The 23,420-nt window shown below is 41.5% G+C and overlaps 2 protein-coding genes across 12 annotated transcripts in view; both read right to left on the reverse strand.

The window, feature by feature from the left end:
- The window catches only part of LOC124032252 (homeobox protein Hox-C5a-like), a 97,890-nt gene that overhangs the window by 16,180 nt on the left and 58,290 nt on the right, over window positions 1-23,420 (reverse strand). For 6 of the 11 annotated variants that reach the window (XR_006838233.1, XR_006838240.1, XR_006838234.1 and 3 more), the window contains exon 2: window positions 19,059-19,106. The exons of 2 other annotated variants lie outside the window; for them this stretch is intronic. The gene's annotated coding sequence lies outside the window, so the exon portion shown is untranslated. The remainder of the gene's footprint in view (window positions 1-19,058; window positions 19,107-23,420) is intronic. 3 more of the 11 variants (XR_006838235.1, XR_006838243.1, XR_006838242.1) reach the window with 1 other exon arrangement.
- LOC124032249 (homeobox protein Hox-C4a) lies at window positions 11,774-14,293 on the reverse strand. Its single transcript, XM_046344506.1, has 2 exons — window positions 13,627-14,293; window positions 11,774-13,060 (listed from the first exon to the last, which is right to left on the reverse strand). Exons 1-2 carry the CDS (start codon window positions 14,066-14,068, stop codon window positions 12,693-12,695), a joined length of 810 nt encoding a protein of 269 aa, XP_046200462.1. The 5' UTR covers window positions 14,069-14,293; the 3' UTR covers window positions 11,774-12,692.

The following is a 23,420-nucleotide window of genomic DNA, read 5'->3' on the forward strand; positions in this document are numbered from 1 at the left end:
AAGCGCAGCATGGTGAGCATACATATTCCTTTTATTAGGATGACGCCGACAAAAACAATAAACAATACAAAACAACCGTGAAGCCCGTTGCGGGCCCCGGACTGGGGTCTGTCACTGGAGGCTCCGGACTGGAGTCCATCGCTGGAGGCTCCAGACTGGAGGCCGTTGCTGGAGGCTCCAGACTGGAGGCTGTCGCTGGAGGCTTCGTACCATGGATCATCACTGGAGGCTTCGTGTAATGGATCATCACTGGAGGCTTCGTGCCATGGATCATCACTGGAGGCCTCGTGCAATGGATTATCACTGGAGGCTTCGTGCCATGGATCATCACTGGAGGCTTCGTGCCATGGATCATTACTGGTGGCTTCTTGCCATGGATCATCACTGTAGTGGAGAGACACACAAGAGGCCTGGCTCTGGGAGCAGGCACAGGACTCACCAGGCTGGGGAGACATACAGGAGGCTTTATCCTTGGCAGAGGCACTGGATACACTGTGCCGTGGAGGCGCACTGGAGGTCTTGAGATTAGAGCTTGCGCAACCCGTCCTGGCTGGGTGGTTATCTTCGCCCTGAAAATATGGGGCGCTGGCACAGGACACACTGGGCTGTGCAGATGTACCGGAGACACAGTGCACAGAACAGGCACAGGATATCTCACCCTAGCCGGGCAGATGCGGGGAGCTGGGATGTAGCGTACTGGGCTGTGAACACGCACTGGAGACAATGTGCGCTCCACCGCATAATGACCAGTACAACACTCGCCACGGTAAGCACTGGTCTCCAACCTGAACCAACCAAACTCCCTGTGTGCCCCCCCAAACAATTTTTTTGGAGTGGCCTCCCGGTCTTTAGTGCCAGCCGTGACCCTGTGTAATCCCGGGTCCTCCTTCTCGCTGCCTCCACCCTCCTCTCTGCTTCCACCTGCTCCCACGGCAGGCGATCCTTTCCGGCCAGGATCTCCTCCCATGTCCACGATCCCTTAGCATCCAGGATGTCATCCCATGTCCATTCCTCCTTTTTCCCACGTTATTTGGTCTTTTGGTGGTGGGTAGTTCTGTCATGGCCGTCGAAAGAACTAGACCAAAGCGCAGTGTGGTGAGCATACATATTCCTTTTATTTAGGATGAAGACAATAAACAATACAAAACAACCGTGAAGCTTAAGGGCTATTAGTGCCACAAACAAAGTTAACTACCCACAAAGACAGGTGTGAAAAGGGCTGCCTAATTATGGTTCCCAATCAGAGACAACGATAGACAGCTGTCCCTGATTGAGAACCATACCCGGCCAAACAAAGAAATACAAAACATAGAAAATAGAACATAGAATGCCCACCCCACATCACACCCTGACCTAACCAAATAGAGAAATAAAACGTTTCTCTCAGGTCAGGGCGTGAAACTTGGGCCTATACCATAAATTGAACATCCAGTCCATTCAGAGGAGTGCTGGGAGTGTTACATTTTCACCCCAAAATGTAGCACGGACGGAAGATCTATTTTACGCACCCTTATTTTGGGATTGATTCTCTGCTCTTTTAATACGTTTCTATTGTATATAACTTCAAAATTGTTACGTCCAAATTCTCAAACACATGGTAAAAACATGATACAGGGTGAATTCTGAAACAGTGGGACACTTTCTGCATTTCACTCTTCTGTTACCTCTTTCATCATCTTATCCAAGATACAGTATTAGCCCAACAAATGATTTATTTCTGAAATCCTCAAAATGTTTCCTAATCACACAAAAAGGACAAATGTTGGTATCATATTCACATGAGGCATGACACACCCATTTGTGTACACTGAGCCAAAACCACATTTTTCTTCCGCATTTGGTCAACTGGGACAGCAGGTTAGATAAACTGGGGCACCATTATTACAAGAGATTACAGAAGACAGAAATGTATCATGTGTTGGGATAAAAGAGATTACAGAAGACAGAAATGTATCATGTGTTGGGATAAAAGAGATTACAGAAGACAGAAATGTATCATGTGTTGGGATAAAAGAGAGTACAGAAGACAGAAATGTATCATGTGTTGGGATAAAAGAGATTACAGAAGACAGAAATGTATCATGTGTTGGGATAAAAGAGATTACAGAAGACAGAAATGTATCATGTGTTGGGATAAAAGAGATTACAGAAGACAGAAATGTATCATGTGTTGGGATAAAAGAGATTACAGAAGACAGAAATGTATCATGTGTTGGGATAAAAGAGATTACAGAAGACAGAAATGCAAAAAGTGCGACATTATATAAACTGGAACCGCTTAATCCTGACACGTTTATCTCTTGGTCTGAGAAGTGAAAATCCAAACTATTGTTACTAAGCCCTTGCAGAGACACCACATGACCAACATCACATCACTTCATTGGTGTGACATAATAGAGGGAGATGGAGTCAAACGGGAACCTCACCCGCAAAGGACACGGTAAGACCAGTTTCTGTCAAACTGCCATAAATAACGCAATGTGTCAAATTGTGATGTAAATGTGCATACTATGTACTTGTGCATCAAAATAAATAATAAAGCTGCCAATATTATGTTTACATTTTGTAATTCAGTCATTGTAAGACCCTCACAAGCTTCTACAGATGCACCATCGAGAACATTCTGTCAACGCCTGGTACGGCAACTGCATGGCTCTCCAGACTGTGGTGTGGTCAACCCAATGCGTCACCGGGGGCACACTGCCTGCCCTCCAGGACATCTACAGCACCTGGTGTCATAGGAAAGCTAAGAAGATCATCAAGGACCTCAGCCACTCGAGCCACAGGCTGTTCTCCCTGCTACCATCAAGCAGACGGAGATAGCACAGGTGCATCAAAGCCGGGACAGAGAGACTGAAAAATAGCTTTCATTTCCAGGTCATCAGACTGCTGAACAGACATCACTAGCTGGCCACTGCCACTGCCAGGTACTCTGCCCTGCACCTTAGAGACTGCTGCCAAATGTATATAGAGACATTGAACACTGGTCACTTTAAAAATGTTTACAGCGTTTTACCCACTTTATATGTATGTACAGTGGCTCATCCTATATAACTACTGCTGCACAAACCTTTTCTATTCCTATACTGTCCATACTGTCTAAACCGACTATTTTTTTATATATAGTTGGTCCCCTGGGGGTGGCAGTAGCCTAGTGGTTAGAGCGTTGGACTAGTAACTGAAAGGTTGCAAGTTCAATTCCCTGAGCTGACAAGGTACAAATCTGTTGTTCTGCCCTTGAACAGGCAGTTAACCCACTGTTCCTAGGCTGTCATTGAAAATAACTGACTTGCCTAGGAAAATAAAGGTTAAAAAAATATATATAAATATTTACATTCCGGACATTATATTGCTCATTCTGATATTTCTTAATTTACAGTTTTTTACGTTTTGGATTATGTGTGTATTGTTATTCAAAGTTTCACTTTGGGATTTGACAAATTAATTTTTGACCCAGTAATTCTGCATGGTTAAAAGGGTTAAAACGGCTAAAATGGTTAAGTTTAGGTACGATGGCTCTTTCTTGTGATATGCCTGATTACTGCACTGTTGGAGCCAGAAACATAAGCATTTCGCTGCACCTGCGATAACATCTGCAAATCTGTCTAGTGACCAATATTTGATTTGATAAGATTTTTTTTACCAACCATAGATAGCTAAAGTACAACAGCATGGAGTAGCTAAAGTGGAACAGTCTTATACACTTTTCCAACGGAGGAACGAGATCCAGTTTACATTAGGGACCCCTTATGTTAGGCAGGGCTCTGTTTCTTGTAGTACTGTTCTACGGTTTAATTTACACTCACTGGCCAATTAGGTACACCCATCTAGTACCGGATAGGACCTCATCGCCTCCAGAACAGCCTTTCTTCTGGGCATTGAAACGTTTCTCAGTTGGTATCAAGGGACCTAGCATGGGTCAGGAAAACATTCCCCACATCATTAAACCACCACAACCAGTCTGTACCGCTGACCCCAGGCAGGACGGGGGATGTACTCATGCTGTTTATGTCAAATCCTGACAGCCAAATTCTTCTTTACATTTTTTTATATATATATAGAGTGGGGCGAAAAGTATTTAGTCAGCCACCAATAGTGCAAATTCTCCCACTTAAAAAGATGAGAGAGGCCTGTAATTTTCATCATAGGTACATAGGTATCTATGGGGTTGAGATCTGGAGACTGGCTAGGCCACTCTAGGACCTTGAAATGCTTCTTACGAAGCCACTCCTTCGTTGCCCGGGCGGTGTGTTTGGGATCATTGTCATGCTGAAAGACCCAGCCACGTTTCATCTTCAATGGCCTTGCTGATGGAATGAGGTTTTCACTCAAAATCTCACGATACATGGCCCCATTCATTCTTTCATTTTCACGGATCAGTCGTCCTGGTACCTTTGCAGAAAAACAGCCCCGAAGCATGATGTTTCCACTCCATGCTTCACAGTAGGTATGGTGTTCTTTGGATGCAACTCAACATTCTTTGTCCTCCAAACACGACGAGTTGAGTTTTTACCAAAAAGTTATATTTTGGTTTGATCTGACCATATGACATTCTTCCAATCTTCTTCTGGATCATCCAAATGCTCTCTAGCAAACTTCAGACGGGCCTGGACATGAACTGGCTTAAGCAGGAGGACACGTCTGGCACTACAAGATTTGAGTCCCTGGCGGCGTAGTGTGTTACTGATGGTAGGCTTTGTTACTTTGGTCCCAGCTCTCTGCAGGTCATTCACTAGGTCCCCCCGTGTTGTTCTGGGATTTTTGCTCACCGTTCTTGTGATCATTTTGACCCCACGGGGTGAGATCTTGCTTGAAGCCCCAGATCGAGGGAGATTATCAGTGGTCTTGCATGTCTTCCATTTCCTAATAATTGCTCCCACGGTTGATTTATTCAAACCAAGCTGCTTACCTATTGCAGATTCAGTCTTCCCAGCCTGGTGCAGGTCTACAATTTTGTTTCTGGTGTCCTTTGACAGCTCTTTGGTCTTAGCCATAGTGGAGTTTGGAGTGTGACTGTTTGAGGTTGTGGACAGGTGTCTTTTATACTGATAACAAGTTCAAACAGGTGCCATTAATACAGGTAACGAGTGGAGGACAGAGGAGCCTCTTAAAGAAGAAGTTACAGGTCTGTGAGAGCCAGAAATCTTGCTTGTTTGTAGGTGGCCAAATACTTATTTTCCACCATAATTTGCAAATAAATTCATTAAAAATCCTACAATGTGATTTTCCGGATTTTTTCTCATTTTGTCTGTCATAGTGAAGTGTACCTATGATGAAAATTACAGAACTCTCTCATCTTTTTAAGTGGGAGAACTTGCACAATTGGTGGCTGACTGAATACTTTTTTGCCCCACTGTATGTATATATATTTTTTAAACCCTATTTCTGAGATACTGGAACTGGCGCGCCTGGCACCGACGATCATGACCACGTGGCTCACTGTCTGTAAGAGTGACCATTTTTAGTGAACGGGGTGGTGTACCTAATAAACAATTTGAGCATAATCACAGTCCCGTTATTCCCTAACTTTCCAGGTGGTGGGGCAATATACTGGGCATCAACACTGAATACATTTTTTATGGAGTATTTTCATGATTCATGTATCTGCTACAATGCAATAGGAACCATTGAGTTCTGCATAGCCTACAGAACACTCAGTGAATGCAACTGGTAGTCCACCACCCGTCCCACCTGATTCCATGGGCCTACTAGTGCATAGACTTGGAGAGATGACAAGAAATGATGGCTGCTGAGAATGATACAACACCTTGGAAATGTATCAGATCAAATCAAAATCAAATCAAATTGTATTAGTCACATGCGCCGAATACAACAGGTGTAGTAGACCTTACAGTGAAATGCAAGCCCTTAACCAACAGTGCAGTTTAAAAAAAATACTGATAAGAATAAGAGATAAAAGTAACAGGTAAATAAAGAGCAGCAGTAAAATAACAATAGCGAGACTATATACAGGGGGGTACCGGTACAGAGGCATTGTGCAGGGGCACCAGTTAGTCGAGGTAGTATGTACATGTAGGTACAGTTATTAAAGTGACTATGCATAGATGACAACAGAGAGTAGCAGTGGTGTAAAGGAGGGGGGGGGCAATGCAAATAGTCTGGGTAGCCGTTTGACTAGATGCTCAGGAGTCTTATGGCCTGAAGGTAGAAGTTGTTTAGAAGTCTCTTGGACCTAGACTTGGCACTCCGGCACCGCTTGCCAAGCAATAGCAGAGAGAACAGACTATGACTAGGGTGGCTGGAGTCTTTGACAATGTTTAGGGCCTTCCTCTGACACCGCCTGTAGTGCCTTGCGGTTGGAGGTGCAGCTGTAGAACCTTTTGAGGATCTGAGGATCTGTGCTAAATCTGTTACATTGTCCAGAGAAATCTATTTAATCAAATCATATTAATAAAATCTCTGTTGGGCTTACTAGTGAGGACACAAAGTTACCAGTAGCTCTCTTGATATTGTAACTAATCACTCTCCCCTTATAATTCTGAAAGCCCAGTTTATTCAGTCCATCCACTGACTGCAATGTCCTATACTCTAGAAAAAAAAGTTCCCAAAGGGTTCTTCGGCTGTCTCCATGGGATATATATATATTTTTTTTTGGTGGGATCCAGGTAGAAATAACCCATTTGGGTTCCATGTAGAACCATCTATGGAAAGGGTTCTACGCGGAAACCAAAAAGGGTTCTTCCACAGGTTCTCCTATGGGATAGCTGAAGAACCTTTTAGATTCTATATAGCACCTTTTTTTCTAGGAGTGTAAATAGCTCAATACTCTGACACTTGCCTGTTACCAGGGGCTGAAATGTAGGTAAATGTTATATTATGCTACACTAATGTTTCTCAATGCTTTATAAGTAATTGCAGTAGGCCTATAATTATCTAAATGATGAATAATCCCATGATGGTAAATAAATAACATTTTGGCAACCTATTGTCAGGTTCAAGTGCTTGTAATATTTATAATATTGCGCTTTGGATGGTAACTTTACTTGTAATTAATTCATTAACAATATAGATTCAAGAATCAGTTCGACACACACACACGCACACACACACACACGCGCGCGCGCGCGCAGAAGCACACAGGACAGACACATCTGCTCCTCTGGTGGAGAACCGACAGACGCTAGAGTAGATTTACGGATTTATGACGCGTCCTCCTCTGATCTGGTCAATGTGAGAGTGAGCCGCCCTATTCCCCCTATCCCTGGAACATGGTGACGTGAACCCTGTTTCAACTCAGCGCCTTTATGCAGCTGCCATGGCTGCCATTTAAACAGACTAGCTCATCCCTATCACAATACTCCGGACATGGCCCTTTTGTCTTACAAGACACTCATCTAAGACGAGGAAATGTTGCTATAACCATAATCCATTACTAACATAAATCTCAAAATAGGCACAGATGAGTTATCACCACAATGATCATTACAACTGTTGATTTATTTTGGGGATTTATGGATGAATGTGACTTCGTTACATGCTTTCTACTTCTTTTAACTATTTAAAACAAGTTTGTTTTCGTTTTTCTGTCAGCCAAGAGAGAGAGAGAGAGAGAGAGAGACACGCCTTGCCAAAGGCCTGCCATAAATCAACCTTCTAGAGTGGAATGTTCGCCTGTATTCCCTTGAATCACATGGAGAGAAAAATTCTCAATATTCTCTAAATACTTTGAAGAGACAAGATTCACAATGGCTTATCTTTTGCAGGAATGCTATCAAATCATTATATTTAAGAAATACATAACACTATAGGCTACATTTGTACAAATGCAACGTATTCTTTATTTACTTTTGGGGAATTAATCACACCAATTGAAATACATGACATGAAGTTGGACAATTAAACAAATAAATAATAAACGAACATAAACAATTTCTGAAAAGACGGATCTTATCCTGGAGCTAGTTACAAAGTAAATAAAACATTTAATTTGAGCCAGTGCTTAATTCCTTTAAATGTAAACCCACATAATTATTTACATTTTCTACGTTCAAATTAGTTTTCTTATTAATTACATTCAAATGTAGATTTGATAGAATGCTGAAACTCGTTATCAAGTTTTCAAATCAAGTTTAATAGACATTAGGTTGCAGCTGCTTGCAATTTTAAGTCCCGAAGAATGTCTGTTAAAAACACTTTCTCCATCATTTCTGAACAGTATCAATAATATTTTCCTTCAATTGACCGTGACTTTTCGCATTGCGTCACAAAGTACAATGAGTCAATTAAATTAAAGTCAGAAGTGAAACAATAACGTGTTTCATGCTGATTGTGTTTACTCAAATAATATTGGACATCGTGAAAATAAAAGTTGCCACATACTGTAACTTCCAGATATCTTCAGGCCATGAGGTCAGTGGCGAGGTGGCTAACTCGATGCCGTTGACTGTATGCTCAGAAGAAGACCCTCAGAGGAAGTTGTAACCGTATATCCCTGGCCTTAATGTCAAATTCCGGATGCAAGATGTAGCTAGGTTTAGCTATAAATTCGTGAGCTATACACAATCTACAGAGGTCCAAGTTTAGGCTACACTATTCATTTTTATAACGAATAGGCCTATACGTGTAAGAACTCCAATATGCGATACACAGATACAGAAAAATAGTTGCAGGTTAGCTTGAAAGGGTTGTACGAATACTAATGGCCATTGAAAACTAAGTTAGCTGGAAATGGGTTTCTACAGGTTCTACATGGGTTCTACAGAGGTTATACATGTTTTACAGGGGTTCTACAGGTTCTACGGTGGTTCTACAGGTTCTACAGGGTTTCATAAAAGTGCACCGAAAGCCAAATTATATCAAATCCCATAAAATGTGGTATGCATCCTATAAAATATCGCGTGACATTTTCTAGGCCCATAAACACATTATTTGTGCCATATAGACTGCAGTAGGTTTAATATCTCGTTGGGAGCAATTCAAAGCATTATCTAAATATCGTTCATTCTATTCGGAAAAAAACACTCTTTTGTGTTAAATAATTCTAAAAAGTACATTTGAACGTCAATCCTCTAAATACAGTTCATAATATATATTGGACCTTTATTTAACTAGGCAAGTCAGTTAAGAACAAATTCTTATTTTCAATGACGGCCTAGGAACAGTGGTTACATGCCTTGTTCAGGGACAGAACGACAGATGTTTAACTTGTCAGCTCGGGGATTCAATCATGCAACCTATCGGTTACTAGCCCAACTAGTCCAACGCTCTAACCACTAGCTACCTGCAACCTCACTAATATAGTGATTACGAGTCACTATATAGTCTGTTACCCACACAAATACATACTGTAACATATCATAGCCTAAATATCTATATGGAGATGAATCTGAGAGAAAGTGAAATGTTCAAACTGTAAGAGGGGAATACTTCCTAATACAGTTCTATGAAACACACCTGCCATGTAATATTTTGCATGGAGATCCCCGGCAGCATCTCTAATGAGCATCTCTGATGCTGACATATGGTGAGAGAGAATTAAGTCTAGATATTCGTAGGCCCACTTTGACCATAGATCCTAAACTGACCTTCAGTCAACTGCAAAGATAGGTTTTTGCTACATGAGGTACAACAGTTTGTAATAAAATACAGAATATGCCTACAAATGATAGATAGCAACAGCATATGGATTTTAAAATATTTATGTTTTAAAAAATGATTTTATTTATTTTAGAACTGGTTATGTTGTTGTAAGAATCAAAGGCATGTCCAGGACCACATTTGCATTTGAAATGGTAAATGTAGGTAGGCTTAAGCCTATACTACGCCGGAAAGTGCATATATACATAGGTCTAGGTCTACTAATCCTTAATTTAATCATATTGAAATGTAAATACTATCCTCGAACATGTACTCGTGAGATTACACTGAAGCTATGCACATCAAAACTATTTTTGTTATGTACATAATTCGAATCCAAAAAGGTAATAATGCATTCGACATGAGTAACACTCACATGCAGACCGATCATAAGCTCCGAAGTAACCGCTTGGAAGTCCCTCAAATTTGTAGGATGTCCTACAAAGGGTCTAGGTCCTACAGGGCGCACAATGGAAGAGAAGTGACCGACAGTTCACCGCACTATCGGGTCACCACTGAGAGCAACAAAAGAGCAACACATTCAGAGGTGCCCTTCTACCGGCCCCTCAAGTAGAAAAACACACAAAGAAAGTCCAGAGCCCTGACGAGGCCACGCAAGGACCGGGGACGACCTACGAGGGCACACACAGAAGGTACAAGTATAGAGACCCAGTCAGGTCACGGGGGGTTGCAAAGGTCGGTCATCCCGGCTGAAACGGACCTAATGGGACAGAAAATGTGCCCTCCGACTGAACTCGGCCTTCTCGCGGTTGATCCCAAACTTCAATAAAGTACCTTTTCAGCCTCGCTACATGGAGGCGACAGGATCTAGAAAGAGATTGGAGGGATGGTGAGACTGTGGCGTAGCTACACATTAATTTCTCTCAATTGTCCAGGCAGCTATATAAAGGGTACTGGAATTCTGCATGTTTTAGGGCTTTACGGGCGTTCCAACTGCCATTCCAAAGTCATGTCCAAGTCACGGTGTTAAGTTTCCTTTTTGGCCCTGATAGTTTTATTTCGTAAAATTACTAGTTAGCGATTTGGGCTTATTTCTGAGAGAGGCTGTTGCCAAATGAATATATTCAGACCCAAATAATTCGTTACTCTGCGGCGCTAAGATTGATGGTTTAGAATACCTCTCCCCTTTGTGCTCTTTGCCCCCCCACCTAGCAAGCCGTTGTATCATTTCTATTCAAGTCACACAGTTTAAATCATCTATCAAACTATTGCGCTCTTTTCAAAATTTTCATTTTTTGCACAACATTTTGAGCAGAATAAGAAAAAGTTATTCTACAATTAAATTCGTTTTGGAGAACTGTTAATTGGACGGCCTGTTTCGTGGCTAGGGCCCAGATACGATCAAATGCGCAATATGACTGTCCTATGTATTATCACAGTTGCATGGTGACAACAAGTCCACAACATTGCCATAGTCCTATCGAAAATCCCCCCACGATGCTTGAGCAGTATAGGCTATACTTACCAAGAGCAGAGGTCACGATGACGTTGCCTCAAGCGCCACTTTTTAAAAGCATATTCTTCACTTTGACGGGGGATGTCTCAGGGCGCAACAAACATAGACTATTATACGAATGATAATTGGTGAACATCTCAAACTTACAACTAACATTCCATTGTATATAGGGTACAAATGATTGCATATTGAGAAGGTGGCCTACGTGCATGCATATTAAACACTATTATCCAAACTATTGTTTCATACAAGATCATCTTGGAAAATCTGGATGCATATTTTTAAGAGGCAACAGGTCTTGCTGGTAGATATAATCCGAATACAATATTTTGCAGGCTATATTCTCACTTATTGTCCAGGATGTAGTCCTTCAAGGCCTTAGGCCTTTCAGAATCTGACCTCGAGTTATTGACTTTATTAGAAGAAAAGAAGCAACCTGCAATTGGGGCTAAACAATGACTTAATAGGAGCCCATATACCATCAACACAACTGATTATGTGTCATATTTTGGCAATATGAAATTGATTTCCAAAAGGTATGTGCAGAGCTCTATGTTCAGTAATGAGCAGGAAGCAGGGCTCCAGCCAGCCAATCTGAAGGGGCATGGTTGAGGGCCTGGTGGAATGGCTTGCCAAGTTAATTGAATGTCCTTGAGAATAATGAGCTACGTGTAGGATAATATGATGCATGCAGCCAGGCCATAACCCTTTATTTGGAGTAGAATTATGGATTATTATTGGATTAGGGGGGAATATGAACGGTGGATCTGTATACGCGTGCCGACCTCGAGAACGATTCTAAAGGAACATTTCAAATCGTCAGTATCATATTTGGCATATGCTAAACAATTTATAGCTAAACATTGCCAAACAAATAATGCGTTGTTAGGCTGAACCAACAATAAAGAACTTGGTAAATTGTGACTATACTATTTTATATAACGGCCACCACATCAATAGCCACAGTCACCAAAACAATATGCACTCTGTTGGCCATGAATGAATCGATCCAAACGCGCGTAAAACTAGTACACCCACTGTTTTATTGACCAATATGATTATAACAAATACACTAAACTCTGTGTATTGCATTTCACAATAACCTGCTAAACACACCACAAACTAGATTGTAATTAAAAATCCTGTTTCTGAAAGCAAGGAGCTAATTCACCTTGTTATAATCCTAAACATATGCGTTCAAGATCAATGTTCCATTGGTACGTTCCAGCATTTTTACCAAAAATAACTATGATTGCCTAATAATGACATTCTTCCAGTGTTGAGCTTGAAATAAATAGATTGTGCATTTCAACTTGGGCGGTAGGGCAAACAAATGGCTCACAATAACATTTTGATTAAATGTACAATAATTTCCTTCATTCAAAAAACATTTCTCGTAAAAAAACATAATCTTGATTCAGCATTAAATAACTTAAACCCTGTGTCACGTAAAAATAACTCATCACTATTCGTATAAATCCATGCGATATAACATGCATTTTATATAACTTTGGACTTAAATGAAACCGCACAAATACCTACGAAAACAAAATATATAATATACTATAAATAATCAGTCATTCTCTATCCCCCTTCTTAAAGGGGGTTTCTTTTCGCCTTATAACCTTGTAATATCCTCGCCATCCTCTACTCCGGACAGTTCATCGGGAGTAATGCTACCAGTGGCCGAGGAAGTGGCGACAACACCGACTGATGAGGTGGTGTTGGACCCGGAGGATATGCCCGTGGTGGAGGATCTCACTTTGGTGTTAGGAAGCCTATGGTCTTTTTTCCACTTCATCCTGCGGTTCTGAAACCAAATCTTGATTTGTCGTTCGGAGAGAACCAAGGTATGGGCTATCTCAATGCGCCTCCGCCGAGTTAAATAGCGGTTATAGTGGAATTCCTTCTCCAATTCTAAGACCTGCTGTCGAGTGTAAGCTGTCCTAGACCGCTTGGAATCCGGTCCATTGTAATTCGGGTTCGCTGTAAAGGGGGAGAATTAAAGAGAGAGAAAGAGAGACAGAGAGAGAGATAGAGAGAGAGAAAGACAAGGAGGGAAGGAGTGGGTAAACAATAGTGTCCTCAACTGAGACATATGATGGTCAGGGCATAAGGAATGGCTAGATATGCTAGTCATGGTATTAGAAATCATAGAAATGGGAAGTTAAGAACTTGTCTATTTCTCCATACTGAGGGGACACTCACATCCAAGTATGCACTAAATAATTAATGCAAGATTCCAAAGCCAGTCTTTTTTCTGTTCATCTGTCCCCCTCTTCTCTCCATCCCGCACATACATAACAGCAGAAGCCACATGGTGATACAGCTGCCCAGAGTATACCTCAGCTATAAAATTTATGGCGGGTGTAATTACCGACGCCGAGTCGTAAATCCGACTCAATTGTGCCATTTCAAAGGCTTCTCCCCTATCTTAGCAGGGGCTGGGAAGGAGATGGGAGTCAGAGGCACTGATAAAGGGAGGGAAAGGAAGAGAAAGGAGTAAGAGAGTGTAGAGAGAGAGAACAGACAAACACAGACAAGTTGCCTACCGGTGCTGACGTGAATTTTCTTCATCCATGGGTATACCACGGGCTGCTTGGAGGAGGCTGAGCTGTTTGGATGCTCAGGTGTAGCTTGGTTGCAGGCGGAGGATGCAGCTGGTGGAGTGATGGGGGACATGGGTAACTGTGGGGTCTCACATGAGGCTGGCTGCCCTTTCCCTGCAAGCAGGTGCGCAGAATGGGGTAGTCCATGTCCCCTTTGCGTGTCAGGTTCAGGGATGCTTGCACAATTATATTGGCGCTCTTGGTAGCTCGCCCGCGGAGGGTATAACTCCTGATGGTGATGCTGGAAACCAGAGCTAGGGTCCCTGGCGCGGCTGTAATATTCGGGGCTGTGCTCGGGGATGTAGCTGTTTTGTGAATATTCCTCGCATGGAGGAAATTTCGGATCAATGTAGGTAGAGTCCATCAAATACGAGCTCATGATCATTAATTTCTGCAGTGGAAATGTATTTTTCTAGCTTTGTCGTTTTTCTGCTCCATATAGCCCTCCTACTTGCGAGCAGCCCTTGTAAAGTTAGTTTTACCACGTGACCCCACGGCCCAATGGAAGAGTGAGAGCTAGTCCCCGGATAAGGAACCAAAGGTTTTGAAACATATCTTCGGTCGCCATTGTGTGCATAATCTCTCTCTCTCTCTCTCTCTCTCTCTCTCTCTCTCTCTCTCTCTCTCTCTCTCTCTCTCTCTCTCTCTCTCTCTCTCTCTCTCTCTCTCTCTCTCTCTCTCTCTCTCTCTCTCTCTCTCTCTCTCTCTCTCTCTCTCTCTCTCTCTCTCTCTCTCTCTCTCTCTCACTGCTCTCTGAATTCAATTTTAATTTCTCTCTCACTCTCTCCCTTGTTGTGTTACCAATGCCATTGATATTGCAGCAAAAAATTGCAACACAAACACTTCTTATGTGAATTACCCAGTGTCATTATAGTTATATTATTAGCATCATTTCAGAGGTACAAATAGCAGTAAATAATAATAATAAGTATTAATAGTAAAAATTATAACCAATAAAAAAGTAGAATGATTAGGCCTGCCTAGATCACAGAAATAATATTATTCTCAAATATAAAATAATCCAATAATGTTCGCCAAATCCTAAATAGTTTTTTTTAAATACGCTAAAATGCACTTTCACATAGCAGTCAGAATTATGAATTATTTTTTAACTAGAACTGAGCTTGGCACATATGAGAAGAAAGTGGACACCAAATGGGCACCGTATCAGGGAAGTAACCACACAATGAGTATTTTGCTTTGCATTTGAGAACTTTCAAAACTGTGTCAATACTTTTCAAACATAGCATTCCAAATACTTTTCAAATGTATTAAGACTTTTCAAATGTATTAAGACTTTTCAAATGCATTAATACTTTTCAAAGGCATTAATACTTTTCAAATGCATTAATACTTTTCAAACATAGCATTCCAAATACTTGTCAAATATATTAAGACTTTTCAAATGCATTAATACTTTTCAAATGCATTAATACTTTTCAAACATAGCATTCCAAATACTTTTCAAATATATTAAGACTTTTCAAATGCATTAATACTTTTCAAAGGCATTAATACTTTTCAAATGCATTAATACTTTTCAAATGCATTAATACTTTTCAAAGGCATTAATACTTTTCAAATGTATTAAGACTTTTCAAACGCATTAATACTTTTCAAAGGCATTAATACTTTTCAAATGCATTAATACTTTTCAAAGGCATTAATACTTTTCAAATGCATTAATACTTTTCAAATGCATTAATACTTTTCAAAGGCATTAATACTTTTCAAATGCATTAATACTTTTCAAATGCATTAATACTTTTCAAATGCATTAATACTTTTCAAATGTATTAAGACTTTTCAAATGCATTAATACTTTTCAAAGGCATTAATACTTTTCAAATGCATTAATACTTTTCAAAGGCATTAATACTTTTCAAATGCATTAATACTTTTCAAATGCATTAATACTTTTCAAAGGCATTAATACTTTTCAAATGCATTAATACTTTTCAAATGCATTCATAGTTGTCAAATGGGCCTACTTTGCTATCTTGTGCAATGGACACAAGGGAAGGCAAATATTATTTAATGATGGTATATCTCTAATGTTTATATCACTGTCATTATTGGATATTGCATTGAGGTCTCTGTCTCCATGTTTAGAGACGTATGCATTTGAATACAAATCTTTATAAGGCTGCAATGTTGATGAAACCAGCTTTACGTGCCCTGAAATGACTCGTAGGGACGTTTTGACCAATCGTAAGTTTATCTCCATCAACACTAGTGGTTGTCTAAGTGCACGTGTATGGTTATTAATTTGATGTTAAACCTAGATGTGGGAGTAAGTCCATTACAAACTCTTGCAGATAAGCTGTCAATTATGTCTGGTAGACTATCCGTTGCCACAGACGCTTTACAGGTACTATTATACTGTCATTAACTGCTGGCTAAATTTGTCAGTGGCTGTAATTCCATGCCTTCAATTATGCACGACACCACAAACCACAGGACTGTAGACCTATATAATCAATGTGACCTTTGTGAGTCAATGGAGTTAATAATAATAATATTACATATTTAAATATTAAATATTTATATTAAATAAATATATTATAAATGTAGGACCTACTACATACTAGGGATGGATTATAATAAGATTATATTAACAAGGGTTATAATACGAGGTCAATCACCTGTTAATCATCATCTAATGTAGCGGTAGTGGCCTTCTTTTAGTCTTATATGAGCAGGTGAAAATAACATAACAGGGCAGATGTTTATGGTTTGTTTATGTGTAGACCGCGCCCGCCATTTCTATTACTTTTGGCAGCGATGTTTGAGGCGTTTTATAGGGCTGTAAAACGCAGTAAATCAGTCTGCTTTAAACGATTGCTGTTTTTTTACATGCTTACTGGTACTGACCGAATACTCGTAGAAGCCCTTTGCTTCCAGATAGCCTACTGTACACAATATAGGCCTATGGACGTCCTGACAATGCCTAGGCTACTTATGTGAAGGTTGAACACATACGGTGTATGCTGCACATATCCTTCTTCTGAGATGTATGCTATTCGTGCCCTGTTATTCCTGCTAACACTGCATGCAGCTATAACCTACTGGATAGAAGCGAGGGTTGACCAGACGATTATCTTGACATACGTGGGATTTCAGTAACCCATGTATTCCCGTAGAGACGTACTTGCGATTGTTATCTATTAACACAAATTCGGTTCTACAGGGTACATATAGGGAACTAATGAGTCTTTTCCATTGCAGCCTGAAAAGAAGAGCTCCAACTGGAAGAATTCAGTTAGGTGAAAATCTCTCTCTCTCTCTCTCTCTCTCTCTCTCTCTCTCTCTCTCTCTCTCTCTCTCTCTCTCTCTCTCTCTCTCTCTCTCTCTCTCTCTCTCTCTCTCTCTCTCTCTCTCTCTCTCTCTCTCTCTCTCTCTCTCTCTCTCTCTCTCTCTCTCTCTCTCTCTCTCTCTCTCTCTCTCTCTCTCTCTCTCTCTCTCTCTCTCTCTCTCTCTCTCTCTCTCTCTCTCTCTCTCTCTCTCTCTCTCTCTCTCTCTCTCTCTCACACACACACACACACACACACACACACACACACACACACACACACACACACACACACACACACACACACACACACACACACACACACACACACACACACACACACACACACACACACACACACACACACACACACACACACGAATAGAGTCTCCTGCCTAATATGTTTTTCTCTATCAGATTCAATCAAAACCCTGCCTTTGAGGTAACTTCTCTAAACTATTAATATTCAGGCAAAACACGTGCACTACGGGTACAAAGCGGGCGACCGCGTGACAGCACAGATGAAATATACGTTTATTTTGTCCCCAACGATTTCTTGTGATCGCATGCCTCGTCATTACCATACTGACCGCTCCGTAACCTCTCTTCCTGCCACTCCAGAAGTTAATGAGAAGACAGAGATGAAAAATGTTATATCCATGTTATATCCTGCATGGTGTGAATGTGACCTGTTTCAATAATCCAGAGGGGCAAACATAGGCTACTGAAATCGTGAATATATTTAATATATAGTCTAGAAATAGAATCCAATAGAATGTTTTATTTTTTAAGTAATCAAAACAATAACATGTTCACTTAACTTGATAAAATGGTATACCTAGAATAGAAAATAATCGAAAAGGTGAAGGTAGGCCTGCAAAAGACGTCAGCTACCTTGGTAACCATGAGACAAGAGAATAAGAAAACGCACTCAAAATGTAAAGGACCCTTTCGTTCTCATCTTACTTTAGCTGCTGCAAATCTCCACATATTATTCTCATTTTTGCACACAAACGCCCCACCCCGCCTACGCCTTCACAGGCCCCGTGCACGCCTTCACAGGCCCCGTGCACGCCTTCACAGGCCCCGCCCATGCCTTCACAGGCCCCGTGCACGCCTTCACAGGCCCCGCCCACGCCTTCACAGGCCCCGTGCACCGCCCCCAGCTCCCCTCTCCACCCAGCTCCAGTGTTGTGGACGCATTTTAATATTCGTTAGACAGCCTGACCTGCGTTTAAACCCTCGCGTTTGACTACTTCCAATAGTTCACTGCCAAGGATTATTGATGGGCGAAAATAAATAAATAATTTCTCCCCACAAATGGCTTTCAGATCTCTCATCTAGTTCAATATCTAGTTATAATGTAGAACTACAGAAAAACGAGGGCCATAGGCGAACTAATTTGATGTTCCATTTGTTCATGGGAAAAATGGTTAACATTTGCTTTTCTGTTAAATGAAAACCTTTCAGCATGTTCTCTTTCACACGCATATGCTATGCATATCTGTAACACACGATATGCATGCAACACATGTAGGCTACAACATTGATGGTAGGATGAGAAAAGATTCGTTGTTCTTTCACTGAATAATGTTTTTTTTTTACCAGACAAGTCAGTTAATTAGGAACAAATTAGTATTTACAATGACGGCCTACCCTGTCCAAACCCGGATGACACTGGGCCAATTGTGCGCTGCCCTATTACACCCAATCACAGTGATTCAGCCTGGATTCGAACCAGAGACTGTAGTGACGCCTCTTGCACTGAGATACAGTTGCCCCACTCGGGAGCCCAATAGGGCTTTTGAATAGATATCTTTCAGAATATTATAATAAATTGACCACAGTGTGCATGGTGAGGCCCGGTGAGGCCAAACTGTGTGAAATGTAATGTTTAATATTAAACCCATTGCACAATGGAATTTGTGTGCATATGTCTAGGCTTCGGTGAAACCAACTTCTTATCATGAGAGCAAATAGCTTCATAGCCATTATCAGGTAACACTGCCCTCTCTGTTGGCTCTGCGCACGGGAAAGGACAGGGCATGTAGCCTATTTGTGTACAATATAATAAACAACTTACTGATACATACATGCTCCCCTTCATTCCGCCTCAGTCCTCGATTGTTGTCTGCAAAATTGAAAAAATATATCAAATTAGATAATCAGTGGGATAACCAATAAAGTTCCAATGCGTAAAAGTATATATTATTCCCACTCCAAATGATTCGGAATGGTTTTAATAAAAGCTCTAAAATAGAATAGCCTATGATGCCATGAAAAACCACATACGGTATTGGTAATGGAGGGCCAGGATAGCCTGCACTATTTTCGAATTTCATAAACCACAAAATGATCATTATTGGAGAATTATCTAATAAATTTGCAGGTTTGAAATAGCTAAATACTTGTTAATTTGTAATCAATTGACGAAAATCAAGTCATACGACACAAATCCCTATTTCTAAAGACATCACTATTTTCCCTGAAATTCTAAATGTATTTGGAAAATACAAACCACATTTAACTTTCCCCATTAAGGAACAATGTTCATGTCCTTGAATTTGGAGACCCTATTAGATTTTTAAAAATTCAATTCAGTCTGGTACAATCCAAGTTGGTGTAGCAGTCAGACAGACGTCTTTTGTCCTCGTCTTGTCATGTCCCCTGTATATATCTTTTTATGCGCATTTATATTTAAAAAAAATTCTAAACCTCAACTTCAAAACACTCTCCTGCAACCGCCTCACCCAATGTGGTGCGGATATATTTTTTTCTAAAGTATTTGTATTCACCTCGAATCCGGAATCCCCCAACAGAAGCTATCCAGCTAATAGCTAGTAGTCAGCTAACCACTGCTAGCGGTCATCAGCTAACAGTTTAGCTCGGAAAGCACTCGCCAGTTTGTACAAAGCGACTCAAACCAGAGCATTACGGACCTATTTTCTCTCCATATCCTCGGATTCCTACCACAAGCTCTGGACATTTTCACCTGGATCTTCGCAGCTAGCTAGCTGCTAGCCGAGTGTCTACTGGCTAACGTCGGTCCCAGAGCAAGCACCAATTAGCCTGGAGCTAGCCCATGCTAGGCCCTTTCTCCCGGTTAGTTAAAGAGGCCCATCAGCCACTCCTGGGCTACAATACCCGGACCCCTTCTACTGCCGGTGCGGGGCACGGAACCCTGCCGATCCTGCACGACTGGACTACGACGTAATCTGATCAAGGGGGTACTCAACTGGCCTCTACATCGCAACGTCACTTGAATGCCCATCCACTTGCTGCTAGCCGCGGCCCGCTAGCTGTCTAGAGCATATTGGACTGTTAGCTGTATAGATTCATCGGCCAATTTCTTGGGCCACTATATCTATTTTGCCAATTGGACTTGGACCTCTCTGCTACCCGGAACCCTACTAATCCATCACGATTGGTCTATTGACATCACCGCACACAGAGGCTAAAACAGACTTTCCTCTGTCGAGATGTTGCTGTAAGGCCCTTCTGCTATCTTGCTAGCCCTGGGCCTGCTAGCTGTCTGAATCGCCGTGTCTCCAGCAAACCCAACCACTCACTGGATCCCTATTGATCACCCGGCTATGCATGCCTCTCCCTAATATCAATATGCCTTATCCATTACTGTCCTGGTTATTGAATATTGTCTTATTTCACTGTAGAGCCTCTAGCCCTGCTCAATATGCCTTAACCTACCATTTACTTCCACCTCCCACATATGCGGTGACATCACCAGGTTTAAACATCTCTAGAGACAATATCTTTCTCATCATTACTCAATGCCTAGATCTACCTCCAATGTACTCACATCCTACCATACCTCTGTCTGTACATTATGCCTTGAATCTATTCTCTCACACCCAGAAATCTGCTCCTTTTACTCTCTGCTCTGAACGCACTAGACGACCAGTCCTGATAGCCTTTAGCCATACCCTCATCCTACTCCTCCTTTGGTCCTCTGGTGATGTAGAGGTTAATCCAGGACCTGCAGTGCCTAGCTCCAGTCCTACTCCCCAGGTGTTCTTATTTGTTGACTTCTGTAACCGAAAAAGCCTTGGTTTCATGCATGTTAACATTAGAAGCCTCCTCCCTAAATTTATTTTATTCACTGCTTTAGCACACTGCCAACCCGGATGTCCTAGCCGTGTCTGAATCCTGGTTTAGGAAGTCCACCAAAATCCCTGAAATTTCCATCCCTAACTATAACATTTTCCGACAAGATAGAACTGCAAAGGAGGCGTTGTTGCAACCTACTGCAGAGATAGCCTGCAGAGTTCTGTCTTACTATCCAGTTCTGTACCCAAACAATTCGAGCTTCTACTTTTAAAAATCCATCTTTCCATAAATAAGTCTCTCACCGTTGCCGCTTGCTATAGACTACCCTCTGCCCCCAGCTGTGCTTTGGACACCATATGTGAATTGATTGCCCACCATCTATCTTCAGAGCTCGTGCTGCTAGGTGACCTAAACTGTGACATGCTTAACACCCCAGCCATCCTACAATCTAAGCTTGATGCCTTCAATCTCACACAAATTATCAATGAACCCACCAGGTACAACCCCAAATCCGTAAACACGGGCACCCTCATAGATATCATCCAAACCAACTTGCCTCAATTATCAATCCTTTCATCTGGGATTATAAAACACACAGGATAGGTAAAAAACACCTCTGTAAATCCAAGATGGAAGGAGGATTGTCTCTCCCAAATTTGATATTTTATTACTGGGCCGCTAACCTCCGCATTGTTACGTTTCTGTTGGATGACGTACTCCCGGCATACAGCTGGCTTAGTATGGAGCGGGAGGAGTGTCACCCCTTCTCTATTGGCGCTGTGATTTTGTCGCCTGTCAATCTGGAGATGTCACTTTATTGTAAAAATCCTATAATACATAGCACAGTCCAAATCTGGAAGCAAATTAAAGTCCACTTTGAGCTCAGACCAATGTCATTCATGCTCCCTGTCGCCAGGAATCCCTCCTTTGCCCCTTCTAACCTTGATAACACCTTTGAGCGATGGGGAGAGTTGGGGATAAGCATCATAGGGGATTTATACATAGAAGGGACCTTTGCTTCCTTTGAGCTGCTGAGGGAAACTTATAATCTTCAGAGAAGTAATTTTTTCAGATACCTACAAATTAGAGACTACGTTAGAAAACACCTCCCAACATTTGGGAATGCTAAACCTTCCATGTTTGACGGATGCATAAAAATATGCCCCACCTCAGATAAACTGATATCGCGTCTATATGATGCTTTTCAATCTGTTAGCACACCTTCTACTGATGCCATCAAGGCAAAATGGGAGGAAGAACTAGGGACTGACATATCAGTGGCAGACTGGGAAGAGAGCTTGGAGTATATCCACACATGCTCCATTAATTCCAGACATCGTCTCATACAATTCAAGGTATTACACAGATTACACTATTCCAAAACTAAACTGCATAGGATATTTCCTGACACATCCCCTACATGTGATAAATGTCAGGCTGCGCAGGGTACACTACTCCACTGCTTTGGCCTATGCTCTAGCTTGCATGGTTATTGGGGTGGAATTTTTAGGATCCTCTCTGAAGTTTTGGAGACTTCAATAGATCCAGACCCGCTTCTGATAATCCTGGGAGTATCTGAGTCCCTAAACAGATTAACCAACCCCCAAAAACAACTAATCTCGTATGGTCTCATCTCGGCAAAAAAACTAATCTTGTTGTTTTGGAAAAGGAGGGAAGCGCCCTCTACCAAATTATGGCTCAGTGAATTGGCAAACACTGTACACTTAGAAATAATTAGATATATTCTGAACAATAAATTATCAACATTTGATAAAATCTGGCAGCCTTTCCTCTCCTACTTGGACGAGTCGGCGCTGTGAATTTGTACTTATTAACGCACTCTCAATGGTAAAATTTTAATCTACCTTTGGGCAGCGTGTGCTGGCCCTACCACCTGAGCAGTTGGGAGGGGGGGGAATAGGGGATGAAGGATAGGGGGATAGGGGGGACATCTTCCCTCTTTCTTTCTACGTGTCCTTGTTTTGTATGTCGTGTTTTGTATTATTTGTTCTTCACCCAGAACTCTGGGTCTTGTTGTTCCTGTATGCTCTTTTATGTTTAGATAAGAATTGTATACCTGTCATGTATACCTATACACCATCCTTGTGTGTGTTTAATAAAAATATTTGAAACAAACCAACTTGCCCTCCAAATACACCTCTGCTGTACTCAACCAAGATCTCAGTGATCACTGCTTCATTGCCTGCATCCGTAATGGGTCTGCGATTTAACGACCACCCCTCATCACTGTCAAGCACTCCCTAAAACACTTCAGCGAGCAGGTCTTTCTAATCCACCTGGCACGGGTATCCTGGAAGGATATTGAACTCATCCCGTCAGTAGAGGATGCCTGCTTATTCTTTAAAAGTGCCTTCCTCAC

This window comes from Oncorhynchus gorbuscha, linkage group LG03, assembly GCF_021184085.1.
Source record: "Oncorhynchus gorbuscha isolate QuinsamMale2020 ecotype Even-year linkage group LG03, OgorEven_v1.0, whole genome shotgun sequence".
NCBI classification, from domain to species: domain Eukaryota; kingdom Metazoa; phylum Chordata; class Actinopteri; order Salmoniformes; family Salmonidae; genus Oncorhynchus; species Oncorhynchus gorbuscha.

Coding starts and splice junctions, on each gene's coding strand:
- LOC124032249 (XM_046344506.1), bottom strand. CDS start 14,068: ATGATCATGAGCTCGTATTTGATGGACTCTACCTACATTGATCCGAAA. Junction 13,061..13,626: donor GAAAATTCACGTCAGCACCG/GTAGGCAACTTG, acceptor CCCCCTTTACAG/CGAACCCGAATTACAATGGA.